This window comes from Giraffa tippelskirchi, chromosome 3, assembly GCF_054371585.1.
Source record: "Giraffa tippelskirchi isolate mGirTip1 chromosome 3, T2T-mGirTip1v1.2.pri, whole genome shotgun sequence".
NCBI classification, from domain to species: domain Eukaryota; kingdom Metazoa; phylum Chordata; class Mammalia; order Artiodactyla; family Giraffidae; genus Giraffa; species Giraffa tippelskirchi.
Genome location: NC_137277.1, coordinates 68,945,711 through 68,971,378, shown reverse-complemented (window position 1 = coordinate 68,971,378; position 25,668 = coordinate 68,945,711). Strand labels below are relative to the sequence as shown.

Sequence of the window (25,668 nt, the reverse complement as noted above, 5' to 3'; positions counted from 1 at the left end):
TCGAATCAGCAGGAAGAGATAAGGATTGAGAGCGTGGGAGAACTTAGATAACCTTAGGAATCTAAAAGGATGGATAGTACTAAGAAGTTAAAACTGTAAAGGTGGAACAAGGGTTGCAGTTATGTCCAAATGTACATTTGAGGTGCAAAGAAGACATTCAGGTGGTTGTGAATAGTACTAGAGCTCAGGATAAATTAGGGTTAGTCATACGAACTTGAGAGTTATCTTCAAAGTGAGGTACTTTATTGGGAAACAGCAACGATGACAAATTGCAAGGGCTGTACTGGCACCAGGGCAAGATAAGTAGTGAAGAATGACAGTAGGAAAGCAAGACACTGGCCGAAAAGCCAAACGTAGCCGGACTTTAAGGACTGGACAACAATGTCAACCAGAGAACAGAGACCCTACTTCCTCTCAGAAAACTTTGGCACTCTATAACTTAATACATTTGTAGACTACATGTTAAAGAGTGGATGATACTGGCCTCCGTTCTCTGCTTTGCTAGGGTAATACCGACACCAGGCCTACCCCTGGAAAACGCATCTCTCATCAAAGCCCCCAGATGGGTCCGGGACTTGCCTAATCAGTGCACCTTGCAACTCGGGGAGGAATAAGCCAACCTGAACTCTGGGAATGACAAAGTCTTTCCCAAGTCATTTAATTTTGTTAACAAATATGCCTTCCCAATTTGTTTCTCAAACAATTTGGTATTTGTTCAAAGCTTCAAAAAAGCAGCAGCAGTGATTACATATACTGATTTTCTTTATATCTGCCAAGTCTCTCTGTGAGCTAGTTAGAGTCACAGGGACAACTAATTTCAAGGTATAAAAATAAACAAGTCAATAATTTTTTTAAAAAACACACAGGGAGAAGGAAAGCAACTCTATTTTTTTTTTCAAATACTGAACATCAGGTCCGCAGCGTGCATTCATGCTGTCCTTTCAGTCGTGTCCGACTTTTTGCCACCCTGTGGCCCATAAGCCCACCAGGCTCCTCTGTCCATGGGATGCTCCAGGCAAGAACACTGGAGCGGGTTGCCATGCCCTCCTCCAGGGGATCTCCCAGACCCAGGGATCAAACTCACGTCTCTTTTGTCTCCTGCACTGGCAGACGAGTTCTTCACCACTAGTGGCTCATGGGAAGCCCCCCCTCCCCCAGGCCCATGGATACCGTGTTAAAACAAGACACATTGCTCTAAAGCTGTGCATGCTAAGGCTCTTTAGCCGTGTCCAACTCTTTGCGACCCTATGGACTATAGCCGGTCAGGCTTCTCTGTCCATGGGATTCTCCAGGTAAGGAAGCTGGAGTGGGTTGCCATTTCCTTCTCCAGGAGTTCTTCCCCATCCAGGGATCGAACCCGTGGTCTCCTACGTCTCCTGGATAGGCAGGTGGGTTCCTGACCACTAGCGCCATCTAGGAAGCCCACTCTAAAGCCGTAACTATCCTTAAATCAAAAAAAAAACACGCCCATCTCTTTTCCCCAAGGCAAAAACCAAGGTTAAAAACCCCAGGAATTTCACCTGTCAAGCTAATCAGCTGGATCTCCCTTAAAGCGGTCACAGCTGCTACCGGGTAATGCACGGGGGTCAGGCAAATGGTCTCAGGACTGCTGCAGTCTAACCGCCTGCCTCGTGATCGCTACCAGATTTTCTCAGCTGAGCTCAAGCTGCATTGACAGCACTTCCAAAAATTAAACGTTTGCACACATACTTCCCCAAGGCAAGCTGCGTGTGCGTAACACAGGGCTCAAAGTTTCAGACACCTATACCAACGCTGGAATCATGCGACAGAGCTGAACAATAGTCACACCACAAGCACAGAGACACATAGCAAAGCACGAGTGTTTGTTAGCAGCACAAAAGATGCCACAAAATTCCTCCAAGTTAAAACTCTGCGTCTCTTCCAAACTTACTCAACTCTAAAGAAGGAAAGGAACAGGGGTCAAGGATGCCTAAGAGCCAGAGAGGCAGAAAACGAAGGCGATGCTGAGAAGACGGTGCTAGAAGGAATAAGGCGAACCTCGGAGGAGGTTGGGGGGGGGGCGGGTGATCCGGGCGAGTCGGGTCTGAGAGCTGCGTCTCCAAAGCCGACGCGAAACTTCAAGGCCAGACAGTCCCCACTCCCGACCTTTTTCATCCGGGCAAGCGCAACGGACGAGGCTGTCCTTAGCCGCTCGCTTCCTCACCTCGACATGAGTCTGCACAACTCCTGCAGCCCCATCGCCAAAACCCCGGAGCTAAGGCAGCCCTGCCAGAGCAGCCCACTCGGCGTGGCTCTTCACGTCAGACCCGCCTACTGCCGCCAGGAGCCTCCGGAAACAGAGGACAAGTCCTCCAGGGGGCTAGAGAGGCCCAGAGCAGGCTGTTTCCGCTGGGCCGCGCTGGGGGGCAGGGCTCACAGAGAAAGGAGGTGGGTGGGGCGGGGAGTGGCCCCGCCCCCGGTGGAGACGGAGGTCGAGGTGGGGCTGAAGCCGTGGTCAGAGAGCAGAGGCGGGCTGATAGGGAGCGTGGAGGAAATTGCTCGCTAGGGGCTCCGTTGGGAAAAGCCCAAGCGGTCTAGCTAGCTTAGTTTCCAAGAGTGCTAGGAGAGACTTTTCTGGAGCTTTAAGGACTTTTTTAAAATTAAAAATGTAAGCTTAGGACTTCGTTAGCGGTCCAGTGGTTAACACTGCGCAGCCAGCCACTTCAGAGGACATAAATTTTACCCCTGGTTTGGGGACTAAGATCCCGCATACCTGGCGGTGGGGTCAAAAAAAATTTGTTTTTAATTTTAAAAAAATATAAACTTACTTTCTATTCTGAGAATCAAATGGATGAAATGTGATAAGAAGAGGACATTTATGTAATTTTTTGCTAGCCTAACATTAGCAGAACTTTCATATTAGGATTGAGATACTAACATTTCCAATTTTTTGGAAAAGTTATAAATTCCCCACTCTTTCTTAATGACAGATAAGAATTATCTCCTTAAGAGATGATAGATATGTCTTCAACTGAACTAAGTTACTGTTATCAGTGAAAGCATAATTGCACTTAGAAAGTAGCCTACTCTTGAATGAAACCAAAATTTAACTCATCCACTAGTATCCACTGTTACGTAGATACACAAGATTGGCCCTCTGCGACCTGATACACCCAGATGTCCCCCAGCAAACATTTCATCACCACTGAAGCACTGATATATTTATCAAGAAGGAGTAACTCAAGAATTTCAGAGAGAGGGAATTTGAAGGAGTTAGTCTCAGCAAGTTGACATCTGTGGATATACTGTCAAGGCTTTGGTCCAAAATTACCTCTCTCCTTACCTCAAATATAATTACCAAATACCCATTGAACAGAGGACAAACAGGGCAAAAGAAAGAACTCCTGACTTCCAATTCAGTTTTTAATCAGTTGGGGGAGATTGATATTTGACATCACCCTATGACATCACCTTCTCTGGGACTTAAGAAAGGCAATCCCAAAGAAAGGCAACGCCAAAAGATGCTCAAACTATGGCACAATTGCACTCATCTCACATGCTATCAAAATAATGCTCAAAATTCTCCAAGCCAGGCTTCAACAGTACTTGAACCACGAACTTCCACATGTTCAAGCTGGATTTAGAAAAGGCAGAGGAACCACAGATCAAATTGCCAACATCCGTTGGATCATCGAAAAAGCAAGAGAGTTCCAGAAAAATACCTACTTCTGCTTTATTGGCTATGCTAAAGTCTTTGACTGTGTGGATCACAATAAACTGTGGAACATTTTTTCAAGAGATGGGAATACCAGACCACCTGACCTGCCTCCTGAGAAATCTGTATGCCAGTCAGGAAGCAACAGTTAGAACTGGACATGGAACAACAGACTGGTTCCAGTTTGGGAAAGGAGTACGTCAAGGCTGTATATTGTCAACCTGCTTATTTAACTTATATGCAGAATACATCATGAGAAATGCCAGGCTGGATGAAGCAGAAGCTGAAATCAAGATTGCTGGGAGAAATATCAATAACCTCAGATATGCAGATGACACCACCCTTATGGCAGAAAGTGAAGAAGAACTAAAGAGCCTCTTGATGAAAGTGAACGAGGAGAGTGAAAAAGTTGGCTTAAAGCTCAACATTCAGAAAACTAAGATCATGGCATCTGGTCCCATCACTTCGTGGCAAATAGATGCGGGAACAATGGAAACAGTGACAGACTTTATTTTGGGGGGCTCCAAAATCACTGCAGATGGTGGCTGCAGAAATTGAAAGATGCTTGCTCCTTGGAAGAAGAGCTATGACCAACCTAGACAGCATATTAAAAAGCAAAAACATTACTTTGCCAACAAAGGTCCATCTAGTCAAGGCTATGGTTTTTCCAGTAGTCATGTATGGATGTAAGAGTTGGACGGTGAAGAAAGCTGAGCGCCGAAGAATTGATACTTTTGAATTGTGGTGTTGGAGGAGACTCTTGAGAGTCCCTTGGACTGCAAGGAGTTCTAGCCAGTCCATCCTAAAGGAAATCAGTCCTGAATATTCATTGGAAGGACTGATACTGAAGCTGAAACTCCAATACTTTGACCACTTGATGTGAAGAACTGACTGATTTGAAAAGACCCTGATGCTGGGAAAGATTGAAGGCAGAAGGAGAAGGGGACGACAGAGGATGAGATGGTTGGATGGCATCACTGACTCAATGGACATGAGTTTGAGTAAACTCCGGGAGTTGATGATGGACAGGGAAGCCTGGTGTGCTGCAGTCCATGGGGTCGCAGAGTCAGACACAAGTGAGCAACCGAACTGAACTCTGACATCACCGTCAGTTAGTGTGCACAAAAAATGAACAATCATCAGCATGGGTTACTTTGAAAAGCATGGGCTTTCCCATGGTAAGTCCAAAATTCAAATCTTCCCTATGCCCCAGCTTCATGTTTGTGTTATCTGTGGCTCACAGGGCCCCATGCTTAGAAGGACTGTGCCTTTGCTTTAATGCTATTCTTTTAATAATTTTTGAACAAAGGAATCTGCATTTCATTTTGCAATAAGCTCCACAAATTATGTATTCAGTCCTGACCTGCCTCTAGCACACTAAGAGTTTAGTGACCTTAGGCAAATTATGTAACCTAAAACTTTTTTCAGTGTTTGTATTATTTTAGACTAAGAATTCTAGTTGCTGACAATCCACAGAATGGGAAACAAATTTGCAAATGATATATATGGTAAGGAGGTCGTATCTACAATATGTAAAGAACTGTAACAACTCAATAGTAAAAAATGACAAATAGCCCAATTCTTTAGATGGACAGCAGATTGAAAAGACAGTTCTCCAAAGAAGATATTGTTGTTGCTTAGTCACTAAGTCATGTCCAATTCTTTGCCACCCAATGGATTGTAGCCCACCAGGCTCCTCTGTTCACAGGATTTCCCAGGCAAGAATACTGGAGTGGACTGCCATTTCCTTCTTCAGGGGATCTTCCTGACCCAGGGGTTGAACCCAGGTCTCTTGCATTGCAGGTAGATTCTTTACTGTTTAAGCCACCAGAGAAGATCAAAGAAGATGTACAATTGATCAATAATCACATGACAAGGTGCTCAATATGATTGGCCATCAGGGAAATGCAAATCAAAACCATGATGAGATGTGACTTCACACCTATTAGGATGGCTATCATCAAAAAGACAGATAATAACAGCTGTTGGTGGAGAAACTGAAATCCTGAATACTGGTGGGAATGTAAAATGCCATGGCCATTTCAGAAAAGAAGTCTGACAGTCCCTTAAATGGTTAAACACAGAGTTAACATGAGACCTAGCAATTCCACTTCTGGATATACACCCAAGAGAAATGAAAACATAGTCCACACAAATCTCTATGAAAGCATTATTCATAATCATCAAAAAGTTGGCCTAACTGGTGGATTTTTAAGTGAATATGCACACAATAAAATATTATTTGACAATAAAAAGAAATGAACTGTTGATACATGCTAACACATGAATGAACCTTGAAAACACTGCAAAGTGAAGAAGCCAGTCACAATAGATCACATTTTTTTATGATTCCATTGATACAAGTGTCTAGAACAAGTAAATATATAGAGATAGAAAGTAGACTAGTGGCTGCCTAGGGCTTGGGAGGAGTGGTGGGACAACTGGAGGGTGACAGCTAAGTCATTTGGGTTTCTTTTTGGTGTAATAAAAATACTCTAAAATATGTTGTGATATTTTTGTTGTTGTTTAGTTGCTAAGTCATGTCTGACTCTTTTGTGAACCCATGGACTGTAACCTGCCAGCCTCCTCTGTCCATGGGATTTCCCAGGCAAGAATACTGGCATGGGTTGCCGTTTCCTTCTCCAGGGGCTCTTCCCAACCCAGGGATCAAACCCGAGTCTCCTGCATCTCCTGCATTGGCAGGTGGATTTTTTACCACTGAGTTACCATGGAAGCCCACTGTGATGGTTGCACTATACTAAAGACCATTGAATTACATAATTTAAATTGGTAAATCTGTATTATACATGAATTATATCTCAACCTCAACCCGACTTCCCTGGTGGCTCAGATGGTAAAACGTCTGCCTACAGTGCGAGAGACCCAGGTTCGATCCCTGGGTTGGGAAGATCCTCTGAGGAAGGCAATGGCACCCCACTCCAGTACTCTTGCCTGGAAAATCCCATGGTCGGAGGAGCCTGGTAGGCTGCAGTCCATGGGGTCGCAAAGAGTCAGACACGACTGAGCGACGTCACTTTCACTTTTCACTTTCATGCATCGGAGAAGGAAATGGCAACCCACTCCAGTGTTCTTGCCTGGAAAATCCCAGGGACGGGGGAGCCTGGTGGGCTGCCGTCTATGGGGTCACACAGAGTCGGACACGACTGAAGCGACTTAGCAGTAGCAGTAGCAGCCAGTACTCTTGCCTGGAAAATCTCAGGGACAGAGGAGTGTGGTAGGCTACAGCCCATGGGGTCGCAAAGAGTCGGACACGACTGAGCGACTTCACTTTCACTTTCACATATCTCAACCTAAAGAAAAAGAATTGTGGTTGCTCCACATCCTTATCAATATTTTGTGCTGTCAGTCTTTTTAATTTTAGTCTAGTGGTGTGTGTATAGTATTATCTCATTGTGGTTTCCAGTTACATTTCCCTTGTAGCTAATGATATTGAGCACTTTTTCATATACTTTTTATCTTTTTCTGTAAAGTAGCAGTTTTAACTCTCTTGCTCATTTTTAAATTAGGTTATCTTTTTATTAGTGCTTGATGCAATAATTATCAGTTGCTGATACAAGTTACCCCAAAGTTTAGCAACTTAAAACAACAAACATTTAGTATGTCTCTGATTCTGAGGCTCAGGAATCAGAGAGAGGCTTAGGAGGGTGGTTCTGGCTCAGAATCTTTGCTGAGATTGCAGTCAATTCGTTAGCTGGGACAGTGGTCATTTGAGTGCTCTCCTGGGGCAGAAGAGCCCACCTCCAGACTCACTCACATGCTCGTTGGCTGCTTTCAATTCTAGCCTCAAGGTCCTCTCTTTAGGGTTTCTCACAAAGTAGCAGCTAGCTTCTTCCAGACGAAGTGATCCACAAGAGAGCCACCAGACAGAAGCCACCATATCTCTTATAACCTAATCTTGGGAATGAGGTACCATCACTATTGCTTTATTCTATAGGTCACACAGACCATGCCTGGTACAGTGTGGGAGGGGACTACACCAGGGTGTGAATACTGGGAGGCAGGGGTCATTGAGGGTTGTTTGGAGGCTGGCTACCACTCTTGAATAGTTTTTTCTTCTCTCGTTGCCAATCAGTCATCAAGACATACCAGTGATTTCTTTGCAACCTATCTCAGATTTGCCCACTCCTCTTAACACCTCACTGCTACGGTTCTAGTACCCACATTCATGTATATTCTAGTACGTTCATTCCAGATGTAACTTTTCTCTCCTCTCTCAATCATCACATCCTGTACTGATTTTACTGATAACAAGTCTTTCTAGGATACCCTTCTGACTTATTATTTAGTTGCTAAAAAATCTCACAGTCATCTATTACTATGTTGTTCAAGCTCCCCAGGTGGTGCTGGTGGTAAAGAACCTGCCTGCCAATGCAGGAGACATAAGAGAGGAGGGTTCGATCCCTGAGTTGGGAAGATCCCCTGGAGCAGGGCATGGCAATCCACTCCAGTATTCTTGCCTGGAGAATTCCATGGACAGAGGAGCCTAGCAGGCTACAGTCCATGGGGTCCCACAGAGTTGGACATGACTGAAGCGACTTAACACACACACATGTTGTTCAACACCAGACACAAGTGATACTGAGCACTTGAAATGTGTCTAGTGCAACTGAGGAAATGAATTATTTTTAATTTAAATTTAACAATTGAACCAGTGACTAAAAATTGTTTTAGTATTACTTACCTTTGAGCCACATTTCTGAGTGCCCTTTCTTTTCAACTTTTTCTCTCCGTGGTCACATGGAATTTCACACACACTTGTGGTATATTTGCCTCTCTCTTGGTGCTTTGTCTAGTCACTGAGGACCTCTAATGATCCAGATGCTGAGTTAGGTGCTGGGCCCTGCAGCCTTGGAGTTTACATGGAGCAATGGGAGCACAGGGTAGGGCCACTTGTCATAGTCTAGGAATTAGAAAAGGCTACTCAGAAGAATTCAGGTTGTTTTGTTTTTTATTCATTTGGCTGCTATGGATCTCAGTTGCAGCACATGGAATCCTCATTACATCATGTGAGGTCTTCCACCGTGGCCCACGGACTCTCTAATTGTGGTTCACAGGCTCAGTAGTTGTGGCACGGGCTTAATTGCTTCGTGGATGTGGGATCTTAGTTCCCCAAACAGGGATCAAACCCACCTCCCCTGCATTGAAAGGCAGATTCTTAACCACTGGACCACCAGGGAAGTCCCCGGTTTAACTTTTTTGAGCTATAAATTGGTCACCTTAGATCCAGAGATCATGAGATTTAACCATCTATTTGGATCCTGGGGATGTTCATGAGTTCCAGGATTATGTGGATTCGGTAGGCAATGTTGGATTATTTCTCAGATCATCAGCCAGTATCCATGCTTAGTGTATTGATTCAAACAGCAGCTGATAAAGTTAGGAGCATGAATAAAATAGGAAATTTCAAAAACAAAGATGGTTTCTGGTTAGAAAAAAAAAATCTGTGTATATATGCACAGAAACACTCTAGAAGAATATATACCCAAAATGTTAGCAGCAGTTATCCTTGGGTGGTAGTAGAAACAGGGGTGACTCTCTACTTCTCTATTACAATTTATATTGTTTATTGTTTCTCTTGAGAGTAAATAATTGTTTTACAACAAAAAGTGATTTTTAAGGACATAAAAATCATTACACAAAACCTACCACGTTTTCTTTGTAGGCAATTCCCCAAATACTTTTCAGATGAATTTACGACATACACTGAGTTTCTAGTAAGTTGCCACCAGGTGGTGATTACATCACATCAAAGATTGAAAGACATGTTTTTTTCTTGAGGTAGTGTCTCCAAATCAGATTTCTTACAAAAGAGCTTTCATTTATTGCTTGATTTTGATATATTGAATGCACAATTGTGCCCTTAATAATTAAAATAAAAATACATGCATAACTCTTATATATACAACCCAAGATATAACACTGACATTATGAAGCACTGTATTTTCAAAAAACATAAGCCTTGATACATGATAATAGTACAAATGTCTATTTGCATATTTCTAACATGTAATGTCAAATTAGCTTCATTATTTTGAAATATGCATATTATATACAGTCTTGAGGATTTCAGTTTAGCAATAAATATTTTATATTACCACTATAACATCCCCAAATGAGTAAATGTGTAAACTGACCTGTCCTTCCAGGTTTGGTAAGTAGGATTACAAATACTGTGATGTTAGCAAGGTCAACCGGAAACTATGTAATCAGGAAAAACCTTTTGTGATAATTATAGCCTTTAAACTCTTCGAGGTTTCCCTACAATTCTCTAGAATTGTATGCATCTGTACATAGCAATGGGCTTCCTGGTGGCTCAGCAGTAAAGAATTCGCCTGCAATGCAGGAGCCACAGGAGATGGGAGTTCCATCCCTGGGTCAGGAAGATCCCCTGTAGGAGGGCATGGCAACCCATCCCAGTACTCTTGCCTAGAGAATTCCTCAGACAGGAAGCCTGGGGGGCTGCAGTCCATAGGGTCGCAAAGAGTCAGACACAATTGAAGCAACTACACACGCACGCGTACATAGCAATAATAATATGTAAGAAGACTAAAATTTATCTTAAAGTATGCACATACTTCGCTGTTATGAACTTTGGATTTCTTAATATTTGCTATTTCTTTGGGGAGGAGAAATAAAATCAAATGACTGTCAAAATCATATGCTTTTCCACTTATATGAGAAGCCTTTGATTCCTTTTCAGCGTCACATTTTTATTGTTCTGGTGTTTCCTTGGTGAGGTTTGCTATTATTCTTAATGCTACATTCACTTTCCCAAAGATAAAGAGGTAACAGGAGAGAAACTTGCAGATATCAGTATTTTGTGCAGCCTCAATGCTCAGAAACCCTCCTTTGAGACCCTTGCCTCCAAATCTTAAATTAAGAAAACAAGATAATGCATCCCATGTTATTACTGGTAAGATCAATCAAAATTTGTAAAATTTCTGCCTGTATTTAGGAGCAAATAGTCACTTAAAACAAAAAGAGAGTGGAAGGCAAGATCACAATATTTGTTTGGTGTGTGTTTTTAAGATTCAGAGTGGGGGCTTCACTGGTGATCAATGGTTAAGAATCTGCCTGCCAACGTAGGGGACACAGGTTCGATACTTGGTCTGGGAAGATTCCACATGCCACGGGGCAACAAAACCTGTGTGCCACAACTATTAAACCAATGTCCTTTCCTCGAACTGCAATGAAGACCCAGCAGAGCCTAAATAAATAAATGAAATTTTAAAAAAAGGATTCAGAGTGGATGAGGTAGGAAATAATATTCAGCTGATGAAAAATTTATGATAAATGGTAACATTAAAGATTTCTCTTTTTTTTATTCCAAGTTTTAAGTTATGACTTCAACAACAACAAATTAGAGACAGCTGCAGCTATACTCTCGTCTCCTCCTAGACCCTGGAGTATGTTGAGGACAAAACCTCCATAATCACCCAGAAGATAAGACTATTTAAAGCGAAGACAGGGGCTTCCCTGGTCGCTCAGTGGTAAAGAATTCACCTGCCAATGCAGGAGCCACTGGTTCAATCCCTGATGTGGGGGAAGATGCCACAGAGCAACTAAGCTCATGTGCCACAACTACCGAACCTGCGCCTTGGAGCCCAGGAGCCACAGCTACTGAAACCCATGTGCCCCAGAGCCCGTGCTCCAGAGCAAGAGAAGCCACTGCAATGAGAAGACGTGCAGTGCAATTAAAGAGTAGCCTCGGCATGAACAACTAAAGAAAAGCCTGCACAGCAATGAAGACCCAGCACAGCCAAAAATAAATAATTTAAAAAAAAAAAAGGGAAGACGAGCAAGAGACCAGAAATGACAGTGGAGACATAGATGTGACTGGGAATTAGCGTCCTTTTGCTCATCTTGGTGTCAAGCAATAGTCTGCAACTTTCATTAACTCATTGGTGCTCACAGAAGCATCTACTGAACCACATTTGTTGCTGTTTCCAAGATAAAATTTAACTGTATATTAAGGTAATATATTTAACTTGTGAAAAAAAAAAAAAAAAGAGGAAAAATGTGGGTGAAGAAAATAACTATGTGGGGACTTCCCTGGTGGTCCAGTGACTAAGACTCTGTGTTCCCAATGCAGGGAGCCTGGGTTTGATCCCTGATCAGGGAACTAGATCCCACATGCCACAACTAAGTTCGCATGTTGCTACAAAGACCCAAGATCCAGAGCATCTCAACTAAGACCAGGTGCAGCCAAAGAAAGAAACAAACAAATATTAAAAAGTAAAGCTGTGTGAATAATAACAGCCAAAACAGGAGCTAAGTATATGTTCTTTCTAATCTTCCAATGTGTTCTTTCCATTTATGACACTTCATTTGTAGAAATTTGAAATTAATCACAATAAGCAAACATTTCAGTAAACATTTCAGTGTCAGCATATCCTGTAGGGAACAAACACTTTTCTTTTCATGAAAAGCGCTTAGGATCAAACGTTCAGTAACTGTAAAGATATTATGAAAGCTAAAATTATTTTTAAGTTGTAAAGTGTTGGGATTAATAGTACAATCTCATGTAGCCGAATATACTTGTTTCCTAATATTACCTAAGTAATGATGAACTTTATGGATCATAGAAGGAAGTCACTTAACAAAAGAGAAACACAGTATAATTTGCATATGAAAGATATACTTGTTTTCACTGGCCTTTCCAGTCTCTTGGCTTAAGGTTTCACCAGAATAATTAGGTAACATGAGGCATGGAGGGTGTGGTTTGGGGAAAGAATTGGATTCTGCATATTAGACATCTTAAACAAGCATCTTAAAGTTCTATTTTTGAATGCCTAAGAAGTTTAAAGAATTTTAATGCACCTTTCCCATGAAATTAGTATCATACTCACGCTTGCCATGTAATATCCAAAAGATAGATTATAAAATTAACAGTTCTAAAAAAAATGCTGAGCAAATGTATTTCAAAGCAAAAATCAAAAAAGGAAAAAGCAATGAGTATATAAATATTTGAAATATAAGCTAAAGGGTGTCAAGGGGTCTCCAACAAAAGTTGATTTTAGGACTTTCCGTGGATAGCTGAAGTAAACAAGAAAATATTGAGGAATGTTTAACATATTGCTCAAGAGGTTAACCTTTGTACTTGAACAACAGAGAATTCTACACCTAATCAGCAGGGACTGGGCTGGGCAGTTAATTTAAAAAGTGTTCAGATGAAGCAAGGCAATCCAGCGTCCCTACCCTGAACATTTTGCTCTCAGTTTCCAGCTTTTAATTCCCTGGAGACAGAGGGGAGCTCAGATCCTATGTCTCCATACTTCAAGGCTTAGACATTTATTATGTTTCACATATTCGAATTCAGTAAGCAGCCCTTCTATGGAAAGGTAAGTGAAAAAAAAGATAATTCCCATTTTATGAAGTTTAATGCATATATATATGTGTGGGGGTGTTTGTGTGTGTAGAGTGTGAGAGAGTAAAGATAAACACTCAGGCCTGGTGAGACTCTGATAGAGATAAGCCTATATTCCCATATACTGGGAAGTGCCTATAAATATATCTGCATGATTTGTTCTAGAAATTAACCTTTTGCAGGATTTAAGCTACGTGTAGCCCTCAATACCACACTCAAAGCCCCCTAGTTTACATAGTTTAGTTAATTTCACTGTAATTTAACAAAAATTCAAGGAGTTTTAAATATGCTATCAAAAATGTTAAGGGTTCTTCTTCCCCTAAATTCTTCCATAAACCATGGATATGCTTTATTTTCATGAGAGTTGTTCAGTCTTTTCTAAGGCAACTATAAATGATTTATATTAATTAATGATTTTTTTTTTTTTTACATTGAGTCTTCATTACAGCACGCTGGCTACTGAGTTGTGGCTCAAGAGCTCCAGAGTGCAGGCTCAATAGGTGTGGCACACCAGCTTCGTTGCTCTACTGCAAGTGGAATCTTCACAGAGCAAGGATTGACCCCCTGTCCTCTGCTTTGGCAAGTGGATTCTTATCAGGGAAGTCCTATCAGTTAATGATTTTTAAAGGAAAACAAAAATAAGATTGTGCAATATGGTGCTAGAAATCTCATAACTAAATCAGTTCAAGTTTAGTTCTTGTGTGAATAACCTACATTTTTGCCTATTTGTTAGCTACCTAACATCCTATGGTTGAGTCATTTTTACAGATGCCTAACCAGATAAGATATAGGTGACAAATGCTCCAAAACCCATTACAATCCAGCAGATTACAGTCAACACCGATTTCAAGTTTGCAACAGCTGATTTCAAGCTCTGAAGTGTGACAGTGGCAGGCATGTAACACTGATCCATGTGACAACAACTGGTGACCTCAATGCTAGCTTGATATGACTGAGTGAAGGATATGACTGAGTCTAGGAGGCTGTGAGCACTCCCTGCTGACACTACTATATTGGCCCTTATGCTAGAGGCCTTGGCTAATATGTCATTAAAAATCATATTTCAAAGGAATATTTAATGATATAAATGCTCATAAATGATGATTAAAGAGCAGTTTACAAAACAGTATGTTTGGTAGTATTTGTGGAAATAATATATATATACACACACAGAAAAGACGGAAAGTTATACTCCAAAATGTTAACAGTCACAGAATTTGGGATGGGTTTTGTTTCATTCTTGACATTTTCCATATTTTCTCAAAGTTTCCACAACTTGTCTTCATAATGCATTATTTTTATAACCAGAAAAGTAGTTAATAAATTTTGTCTGAAAACACAAATATTTTGAATATTTTGAAGAAGTGAATTTTGATGAAGAGTTACCCAGTTTGCTATTAAAAAGCTATGCCAGGGACTTCCCTGGTGATCCAATGGTTAAGAATCTGCCTTGCAATGCAAGGGTCATGGGTTCAATTTCTGGTCTGGGAACTAAGATCCCACATGACAAGGAACAACTAAACCCACATAATGCAATTACTTAGTCTGAGTGCTGCAACTAAGACGTGATGTAGCCAAATAAATAAATACAATAAATAAAAAGCTATGACTTTGGTGCAGCAATCCAGAGGTGGATGAAGATGAACAAAAACAAATAGAGGATCCAGAAATATAGCCTAGTGCATAAAAGAATTTAATACATGATCTATTTGTCATTAAAGATTAGTAGGAAAAGGATGTCTGTTCAATAATCATGTCAGGAAAATTGGCTAGATTTTTGAGCCAGGGAAAGTCAATTTAGAGCTTCCCAAAATAACCTCTAGGGACTTCCCTGGCAGTCCAGTGGTTGAGACTTTGCCTTCCAATGCAGGGCGTGCAGGTTTGATCCCTGGTCAGGAAGCTAAGAGCCACATGCCTCTTGGCCAAAAAAACAAGACAAAACAGGAACAATATTGAAACAAATTCAATAAAAACTTAAAAACCTTCCAGATTATTAAAGACTTAAATCTAAAACATCAAATAGTGAAAAATAGCAGGACAAATAAAAGTGAATATCGATCTGATCTTTGGTTGTAAAAGGATTTTCTAGGCATAAACACAAAGACCCATAGATTTGACTACATAAAAAAATTATAAATTTGTAATAATAAAAATCCATCATAACAAATTACTCACAACAAATGTGACAAAGAGTTGCCATATGCACTATATTGTTAATTGAATTAAACAGGATAAAGAGTAAGACTACAATATTACTAGTTTGTGAGCTCCATTAGGGCAGAGGCATAATTGTATTGTTTATCATTTATATTCATTAGCATAATACCTAGATACAAGGAATTATATGTGGAAGCTGCTATATAACACAGGGTCATCTTGTGTTGGAGTGGATGGGAGGGGAGAGGGGGTCTCAAAAATGAGGGGATATACATATATGTGGGCTTCCCTGCTAGCTCAGACAGTGAAGAATCTGCCTGCAACGCAGGAGACCCAGATTTGATCCCTGGGTCAGGAAGATGCCCTGGAGAAGGGAATGGCAACCCACTCCCTTGCCTGGAGAAATCTATGGACGTAGATGTCTGGCAAGCTAGAGTCCATGGGGTCGCAAAAGAGGAATTAACACTTTCACTTATGATTCATTCACATTGTTGTACAACAGAAACCAGCACATTGCAAAGCAATTATCTTCCTTATAAACAATAACTAAAGAAAAAATATGTATTGAATAAATTTAAAATGGTCAAACATGAAAATGCAGCTAAAAGCAGGTGGGAAGGAAGAGGATAAAAGGAAATACAAATGGCAAATAGACAAGGGAAAAAAATTCACTAATAATAAAAATGCAATTAAAACTATGATGAGAAACTAGGAAATGTGGGGGGTTTTTTGTATTTCATAATAGATCCAGTAATGAGAAAAGCAAGATCATTCACAGTAAGGAGGGTTTTGAAGGGCAATTTGCAAAATCATATGGTTGACCATGTGATTACAGGAATCTAATCTAGAGAAATATACTGGACACTTGATATTTATGAAGGATGTATCTTCCAGACTCTTGGACTCTCCAAATCTGCATTTTTAAACTGTGTTCCAAGGAGCCCTGGGATTCTGCAGGGATGTCCTAAGGTCTGGTTCAAAGATGAGAAAGAAGCTTCCCCCAAATCTACATATGACTTTTGTCTTACTTATATGGTATTCTTGATATTTAAGAATATTTTCTTACAGATTCCACTGAAAATATCAAATGTTAACACCACCATACCGTAGTGTATGATGTCTTCAATAAAATGCAACGGAGTGTTTCTTCTCAAAAAACATCTGAAGAAGTGGAGAACAATAGTCAGAGTGTTACATTCCCAAACACTGGCCTCACAGTAATTCAAATTCCTGCTTCAGGAAACTTGTAAATCATTCTCCAATTACCTTGCCAATACTTGAAAGCTCTGATGTAAAATACGATGCATACAAAATAAAAGATTTGTGTTTCACGGTGTTCACCAATGTTCTTTAATCCATCTGTCTGTCTTAATGGGAACCAATTTCCACTTAGATGCTTCAACAGAAGAGATTTTATTGAGCTGACTATTTACAGAAACTTAGGGTTAGGTTTCGGGGAAGGCACTGGCACCCCACTCCAGTACTCTTGCCTAGAGAATCCCATGGACGGAGGAGCCTGGTGGGCTGCCGTCTATGGGGTCGCAAAGAGTCGGACACAACTGAGTGACTTCACTTTCACTTTTCACTTTCATGCACTGGAGAAGGAAATGGCAACCCACTCCAGTATTCTTGCCTGGAGAATCCCAGGGACGGGGGAGCCTGGTGAGCTACCGTCTATGGGGTCAAACATAGCTGGACGCGACTGAAGCGACTTAGCAGCAGCAGCAGCAGGGTTAGGTTTAGGGTTGGGTGAAGGGAAACAACTCAACATGAAGGTTCTCAAATCTTGCAACAGTAAGAAGCTGTTACCACTGCTAGGACTGAAGGGATTAGGTTGTTTTTAGTTGCTAAGTCTGATTCTTTTGTGACCCCATGGACTGTAAACTGACAGGCTCCTCTGTACGTGCTATTTCCCAGGCAAGAATACTGGAGTGAGTTGCCATTTTCTTCTCCAGGGGATCTTCTCGACCCAGGGATCAAACCTATGTCTCTAGCATTGGCAGGCAGATTCTTTACCACTGAGCCATGAGGGAAGCCCAAAGGATAAGTGGGGATAAGTGTGTGATAAGGGATAAGTGTGTGTGTGTGCTCAGTTGTGCCTGACTCTTTGCAAACCCATGGACTGTAGCCCACCAGGCTCTTCTGTCCATGGAATTTTCCAGGCAAGAATACTGGAGCAGGTTGATTTCCTATTCTAGGGGATCTTCCCAACCGAGGGACTGAACCCATGTCTATTGCATCTCCTGCATTGGCAGGCAGATTCTTTTACCACTGTGCCATCTGGAAATCCCCAGGGGATAAGGGGAAGAGATCAAATTAGCACAGTGGTAGGGGCCACCTTGCAGGAAACTTAGAGGCCCAAAACATTAAAAAAAAAAAAAGGTGGGAGAAGAAATCCCCCAACCTTCCTCCTTTTTCCTTTTGCTAGTCTCCAATCTACTGTTGGGCTTCCCTGATAGCTCAGTTGGTAAAGAATCTGCCTGCAATTTAGGAGACCCCGGTTTGATTCGTGGGTTGGGAAGATCCGCTGAAGAAGGGATAGGCTACCCATTCCAGTATTCTTGGGCTTCCCTTGTGACTCGGCTGGTAAAGAATCCACCTGCAATGCGGGAGGCCTGGGTTTGATCCCTGGGTTGGGAAGATCCCCTGGAGAAGGGAAAGCATACCCACTTCAGTATTCTGGCCTGGAGAATTCCATGGACTATATAGTCCATGGGGTTGCAAGGAGAAGGCAATGGCACCCCACGCCAGTACTCTTGCCTGGAAAATCCCATGGACGGAGGAGCCTAGTAGGCTGCAGTCTACGGGGTCGCTAGGAGTCGGACACGACTGAGCGACTTCACTTTCATTTTCACTTTCATGCATTGGAGAAGGAAATGGCAACCCACTCCAGTGTTCTTGCCTGGAGAATCCCAGGGACGGGGGAGCCTGGTGGGCTGCCGTCTATGGGGTCGCACAGAGTCGGACACGACTGAAGCGACTTAGCAGCAGTAGCAGCAGCAGGGGTTGCAAAGAGTTGGACATGACTGAGCAACTTTCACTTTCAATCTACTCTTGGTTCACCCACTGGCCAATCCTCAGAGGAAGCCAGCTGGCAAGAGAGCCCAAAGAAAATAGTCTCTGAAAGTTCTGCCTTTTGAGGACAGAGTCCGGCAGAGAGGGAAGGAAACCGGATCTGGCAGACAGCAAGTAGGAAATAACCAGCATACTTAACAACAGGGGATACTGGGAACCCAGATGTCCAATAACAGCGGAATGCATAGCTAAATAAACATACTGACCATTCTCCAGTGAAATAAGTAATGGTACTCAAAAGATCATTGTGTATTCAGGGAGTACACAGAGAGAGGGAAAGTGAATTTGGGGAAGATTTTCTCAAACTGACAACTAAAGGTCTTGTCGCTGCCCAAGCAAAGTTTATTTTTACTTATTACAAAAACAATTACATATTCACTATTGGAAGCATATACATACAACAAAAAGCCCCAGATATCTACAATCTCACCCCCACCCCAAGACCACTATCAACATCTTATATTAACATCTTATAATATCAACATCTTATATTTTTCCAGTTCTTTCCCTATGCATATATACACATAATCAGGCTTCCCTGGTAGCTCAGTCAGAAAAGAATCTGCCTGCAGTGCAGGAGACCCAGGTTCCATCTGTGGGTCAGGAAGATCCTTTGGAGAAGGAAATGGCAACCCATTCCCATATTCTTGCCTGAAAAATCCCATGGACAGAGGATCCTAGTGGGCTACAGTCTATGGGGTTGCAAGAGACACGATTTAGCAACTAAACCACCACCACCATACACATAATTATGTTTTATTTGGGATAAATATTCTTTGGTAAACTGTATTTTTCCATTTAACAAACCATGAATACTATATCATGCAACAAATATCATTCTGAAAATTTTTTAAACATTTAAAAACTTTTAAAAAACTTGTTTCACACCTGGTTGGAATGAATTTCTATCCTCAGACATTTAGTTGCTTTCTCTTTTTGACTATTACCAAATTCACCATGATGAACTTTCTTGCAGTCAACTCTTTGCACGCATTACTGACCTCAGGCCAATTTCAGGCCACAACCAGTTTTTCTACAACATTCAAACTAATGGCTTTCATATTTTTGCAGAGTTAAAAAAAAAGCACACAGACAAAGAAGAAAAGCAGGAGAGACGTATGTGGCCTGCACAGCCTAAAGTATTTACTGTCTGGATTTTTATAGAAAATATTTGTCAATCCCTGTATTATGAATTCCCAGAAATGTAATTTTTGAGTCCAAGGGTGTGAACATTTTTGAGGCATCTACTGCATTCTGCCAAACTGCCCTCCAGAAACACTGAGGTAAGTTATGCTTTTCTCAGCAGTGAGCTTATTCATTTGCCACACATCCTGTCTCAAGGGTCAGTGGCCCAAATCATTAGCTCTATTCCCTTATTCTCTTGAAGGTGCATTATAATTCTACATTTTAACTTCTCTTAAAAATACTTTGGCCATTTGCATTTGACTTTCATGATTTAACTAATTTATATTTTGCCCATTTTTAAAAATAAGATATTTATATTTCATTTTTAAGATCTTCTTATTAAATGAGGATGTTACTCTTTCATCTTTCATATATACAGATTTTTAAAAGATTTTTTTAATGTAGACCATTTTTTAAGTTTTTATTGAATTTGTTGCAGTATTGCTCCTGGGGTTTTTTTGGGCCACACCACGTGGCATGTGAAATGTCCCTGACCAGGGATTGAACCTATGCCTGCTGCAGTGGAAGCGTGGAGTATTAACCACTGGACTACGGGAAGTGCTGCTTGCTGCTTCTGTTTTATGTCTTGGTTTTTTGGCCACAAGGTATGTGGGATCTTACCTCCTCAACCAGGAATCAAACCCACAGCCCCTGCACTGGAAGGTGAAGTCTCAACCACTGGACCACCAGGGAAGCCCCTATATTGTATATTTTGGAGTAATTTTTACTTTTACCATATGGGTTTCTTTGATGAAAGAAGTTAAAAATTCCATAGTCAGATCTGTCACTTTCCTTTGTAATTTTATCCTTTGTTCCATACTTACTTTGAGATGAAAAGCAATTCAGTTATATTTTCTCTTTGCACTTTCAAGATTTTTTTCTTTTCACTTTTAAGATTGTTAAAAAACTTTAAGTCCTGCTCAAATTTAGTATCTGAGAATTTTTTAAAAGTATGAACAGGTACGATAATGTGAGTCTTGAAGTCATACTCCTGAGTTCAAATGTGGTCTCACCACTCTGGGCTTCCCAGGTAGGGCTAGTGGTAAAGAACTTGCTTGCCAAGGCAGGAGACATAAGAGATTTGGGTTCAGTCCCTGGGTGGAGAAGATCCCCTGGAAGAGGGCATGGCAACCCACTCCAGTATTCTTGCCGGGAGAATCCCATGGACAGACAGTCCATAGGGTCCCAAAAAGTTGGGACATGACTGAAGCGACTTACCACATATGCATGCTACATAGTCCAGTAAATTGCTTAACCTCTCTAAGTCACAGTTTTGTTGTTTATTAAATTGAGATTAACAGTAATCCTACCATAGGGTTGATATAGGAATGAATAGCTATAAAAGACAAAAGCACTTAGCTTGTGCCATTAGCTATTATCATAGCAGCAGAGAATACTCCAGGCAAAATAAATAACATGTATAAAGGCACAAAGGAATGAAACAAATTTATGCATTTAGGAAACTAGATGTGATGTGGTAAAACGGAGTGTCAAGTGTGAGGGGGGCAGGGTTGACAGATTGGAGGGGGAGAGATGCTTTGCCTAGAAGCTTGCTCTCCATACAACTGGGGAAGTGGGAGCCAGTGAAGGCTTTTAAGCGAGCAACCCACTGAGACGTGCAATGTAGGGTGAGCTCTGTGGTAGCAAAGTGGCAAGTGGAATAGATTCAGTCGCAGATGAACACAGCTTTGTCACAAAAACATCCTGCTCCACCCTTCACGCCCCCAGTTCCTGCTCCCTCAGGGCAAATTCTTTGATCTCATTATTCTGGTATTTGCTTCTTTACTTCCAAATATCATGTTCAAACTATTTCTTGACTTTTTACCATCATAGATAGAAATGCGACTAGATACGATAATGATAAATAAACAATAACAAAGGCAATGGACCTAATGAGCCCTAAGGGGATGGATCTAAAAAATGAATCAGGAGAGAGAAGAAAGAATGAATCAGCTGGACTTGCTAGTGAGTGAAAGCCCATTAATGGAGTAGGGGTGAGAAGGGGTGGGATGGAGCAGAAGTTGTCTCAGTCAGACATCACAGAAGCAGGCTGGGAGCAGAAAGCGTGTTCTGTCTGGGAGACTAACCTTTGAAGCATCATTTCCTGGACTAGGACAAGTTGAGCCCCTGTCTTGCTGGTTCCCCACTGTTCTGAGGTCCAGGTCTTGACAACTCAGGAGGTTTGGGGAAATGGAGATCAGAAAATCTGGTAGCTAGAACAGTAAAACAGAGCACTGTAATTTCATGCCAGGAAATGAGTATATTGACAGTGGTCTCCTCTGCCCTCCAAGGTGGAAGGGCCCAGTCCCTCCTACATGAGCAGCCTCCTGTTTGCCATTTGGGGTCCTGCCGATGTGATCATTTCTTAGGTGTGCCATGAAGTGATAGGATGTGTGAAGGGCTTTAGAAGGCCCAGGGTGCTCACTAACCACATCCTGCTTGCTGGGCCGCTGGCCAGATCCCTTATATTCAAAACTCTGTAGCCCTTTAAAAATGTCTACCCTTCTCCCCGTCACCACTCATTCCTGTCTCCACCCACCATTCAAAACCATCCTTAAGGTATGCTGAATCCCACAGTTTAAAGCGTTTGAGAGAAGAGTTTCCTACCCACTATGTGCTTCCGGTCAAGGTGGCCTTAGGCCCACACCTTGTAAGTCAAGCGCCCAGGAGAGGCTGCGAGGGTTTGCTGAACAACCCGCATGCTTGACATTTCTAGTAGAACAATGGGACCCCATTGTCACCCGCAGGAAGTCCATCTTCACAGCTGCCAACCCGTTTGTCAAACCCATAATCCTCAAAAAAAAAAAGAGGACGGAAGAATGGAGGAGGAAGATACTAAAACCGAATTTGTGGGCGATTGCAAGAACAAAACAGTAACAGTGGATTAGGTGACCCTGGAGCCCTTCTCTTCCTGGCACTGCCCTCTGAATCATCACGCTCCACTTGTGACGTTGCAGACTCGGGCAGGCAGGCGTGGGATGCCCGCTTCGCCCCGGGAGCCTCGAGGCGTCACCGCGCCTTTCCACGCCGCGGTCCCGGGGGACACGAGGGGGCGGCGGCTTGGCGGATGCTGCGGTCTGCGATCCTCGGCCGAGCGAGGCCGCGCGCCGCTCGGCTGCGCCTGGCTTTCAGACGACCGCCGCCGCGCTCCCCTCCCCTCGCCCTGGAGCCGCGCCGGCGGCCGCACGCCCAGCGCCCCTCGGTAGCCTCGCACGCCCGGCCACCTCCTCCGCCGCATTTTCCTCCTCCTCCTCCCCCGCCTCTTCCGTTTCTGGAGGGAAAGGCTGCAGCCTCCTTCTGGGCTCCGTATCCCGGCTTAGGTAATACGTTTTCCTCTTTACGCGCCCCTCGCCCCGGCGCCACAACCTCCCTTCCTGCTCGGATCTGGGTCTCCGGGCTGGGCGAACAGCACGCACCCATTGCCTCTCCGCACGGTAGGTGAGTAAATCTGGGTTGGGAGGGCGCCTTGCCTCTCCGCCCGGCCTATGATGACCTCTGTCCGCCTCAGCGAGCCCGCCACCCGGCCCGGCCCGGCCCGGCCCGGCCCGCTCGCTGCTGCTACCAGCCGGGCGGAGGAGCTCGCGAGTCTTCTGGCTCCCTCGGTTCCACAGAAACTGCCCAAAAGAAATAGAGGGAAGGAAGAAAGACTGGCAAACAACTTTTTAAAAAATTCGATCATTAGCACTTGTAAGTCGTAGAAGCTGATCTGACTAGCCGAGCGCAGTGGCCCGGGTTCAACAGGTAGATGGCGTAGCTGTCAAGCGCCCCTTGGTTTTGCTTTGAGAGATGCTTCCAAGTGTCCATCGCTGTTAGCTGCCGCTAGTGACCTACGATGAGAGTAAAATAAACATGAAGGGACTATATTTAGAAGTCTTTGCCTTCTTGCTTTTAATCCCCTGCATTTTGAAAGGCGGTTTTGTGAGATGTGCATAGTTATTTGGTGTGACCACAGTAGAGGGGAAAATAGTTAACATGGGTTTGGCCGAATTAAGAATACTGTTAAGACATAAAGAGCGTGAAAAAAAAATCCCTAGATTATTTATTACATTCATGAAGAATCCATAGAAACAATTAGAGTATTTGGGGGATTTTCCGTTTTAAAGCTACTTTTAAAGCGTTGAATAAGCAGAAGTTTGCCCGCTGTGTGAATGCATTCACTTCCACAGAACAGTGGGTTAAGGCTGTGTGGATAGACCTCTTGAGTGCATCCCACATGTTGAATAAAACCTTTTTTTTTTTTTTTACTTTTTTCCTGCGACTCCTAGCTTTAAAAACCAAAGAAGTTGATAAGGATCAGCTCTACTCAGCCTGATAATAGTCTAATGATGAAAATAATCTACCGAACCACTATTGACTGATGACTTAGCTAAGTGACCTAATTTTTTTCCCTTTTAAAATAGGGAATATTAGGGGGAGAAAGGTAATAGAAGAGTTCATTATTTCGAGGCAGATATTTGTTTGTATACTTAGAATCTACTTTTAAGCTCTTGAGGATTTTTAAACTACTCTTGAAGTTAGTGGAGAAAGCAATGGCACACCACTCCAGTACTCTTCTTGCCTGGAAAATCCCATGGGCGGAGGAGCCTGGCGTGCTGCAGTCCATGGGGTCGCGAAAAGTCGGACACGACTGAGCGACTTCACTTTCACTTTTCACTTTCATGCATTGGAGAAGGAAATGGCAACCCATTCCAGTGTTCTTGCCTGGAGAATCCCAGGGACGGTAGAGCCTGGTGGGCTGCCATCTATGGGGTCACACAGAGTCGGACACGACTGAAGCGACTTAGCAGCAGCAGCATGAAGTTAGTTCTTAGTCATAGTCATGAAGAAGATTATGTAAAATGCATAAAGTTACAATTTATTTTTTCATAGAATCAGCTACCATTTCTTTTCAAGATTTAGGACTAAATCACCACTTGGTTGGAAATTGCAGCTTGGACTCATACTATTTAATGTGACATGTCTTATTATAGATTTAAATTACAGCTATACTTGTGGTAGTTCTGAAAAAAAAATCATGTCTAATTTGAAATAAAAGGCCTGTGAAACAAAAGCTATTCATATATATTTATTTCTGCTTTTATTTCTGTCTCTGATACCAATTAGAGTATGTCTTAATCCATTTCATTTTGTAGACAAATTGCCTGAGATAATGGTGTCCTATAAAGTGATTAATAAAACCATGTGTCTTCATTTATTAAGTGTGAGGATGCTATATATGTGAAATTTTTCTAGATATGTGTCCTCAATAAATGTCCTTGTTAAAATATTTTGAATCTTGTAATGAAGCAATAAAACTCTCTAGATTGATGTTTTTGTTTGATTTGGAGTTTAGAGATAAAGGAAGAGCTGAGGGTACTTTGTTTCTCATCTCTCATGATTGGTGAGTAGTAGTTCCCAAACTTGTCTAATTTTTAAAATTACCTAGGGACTAGAGGGCATGTGAGAGGAAGTGGGGATAGTATTGGTTTTAAAAGACTTCCAGTTTGCTACCTGGAATTTCCTGAATCAGAATTTCTAAGGGAAAAAAGATACTTAAAATAGGTCAAAATGATAAAAATTTAAAAGGGCAAACCAAAACAAACAAAAAAAGGCAAAATTGGAAATCACAGATGGGCAATAAATGTTGTTGATATAATCTATTAGCATTCCTGAAGATAACATGTTCATAAATGGAAGCTGTGGTTTTGCTAATGTGATAATGTCACACATTGAGGAAATCTGAAACTTTTATATAGTTTTTAGTCAAGCCTTGCAGGGTGATTGAATTTAGCAAAGATTTTTACATATTCAGTCTCTTTTTTGTGGTAGGCAATCTTAATTCAAGTTCTTTAATGTTATAAGAGCATTTTATTAATGGATATTTAGTGCAGGTTACTGTGAAAGTAATCTACAGCAAAACATTGTACCCGATCATTTCTCTTTCATATAACAGCCTTATTTGTTACTTCTTTTGTGTTCCTAATCAGAGAAACCAGCATGCAAATTTTAGTAACTTATTTATAACTTTTATTAAAATGACCCAACACCATCTAAAAAAAGAGAAAAAAAACCAAAACTTGTGCATAAAATGTGGTTAATTATATATAAAGACGAATTGACAAAGTAAAATATTAATTATCTATAAAAGAATTCATTAAGATGAATTACCACATGGAAAGTATTCGTTTCTTTCTGTCTGTATTCCTTT

The 25,668-nt window shown here is 41.9% G+C and overlaps 2 protein-coding genes across 20 annotated transcripts in view; one reads left to right on the top strand and one right to left on the bottom strand.

Annotated features, from left to right (window-relative positions):
* Positions 1-23,048, bottom strand: part of HIBCH (3-hydroxyisobutyryl-CoA hydrolase) — a 119,083-nt gene extending 96,035 nt beyond the window's left edge. For 7 of the 17 annotated variants that reach the window (XM_081579293.1, XM_081579285.1, XM_081579286.1 and 4 more), the window contains exon 1: positions 2,186-2,303. Coding sequence is in view for 7 of the 17 variants with exons in the window: in XM_081579285.1 (XP_081435411.1) it covers positions 2,186-2,220 (35 nt within the window). In the remaining 10 variants the exon portion in view is untranslated. Of the gene's footprint in view, positions 1-1,912; positions 2,304-16,326; positions 16,383-21,568; positions 21,695-22,088; positions 22,429-22,897 lie in introns of those variants that run through there. The other 10 variants (XM_081579295.1, XM_081579292.1, XM_081579301.1 and 7 more) reach the window with 6 other exon arrangements.
* INPP1 (inositol polyphosphate-1-phosphatase) overlaps positions 22,432-25,668 on the top strand; it is a 28,250-nt gene continuing 25,013 nt past the window's right edge. The window contains exon 1 of one of the 3 annotated variants that reach the window (XM_081579303.1): positions 22,432-22,801. The gene's annotated coding sequence lies outside the window, so the exon portion shown is untranslated. Of the gene's footprint in view, positions 22,920-25,668 lie in introns of all 3 variants that reach the window. The other 2 variants (XM_081579304.1, XM_081579302.1) reach the window with 2 other exon arrangements.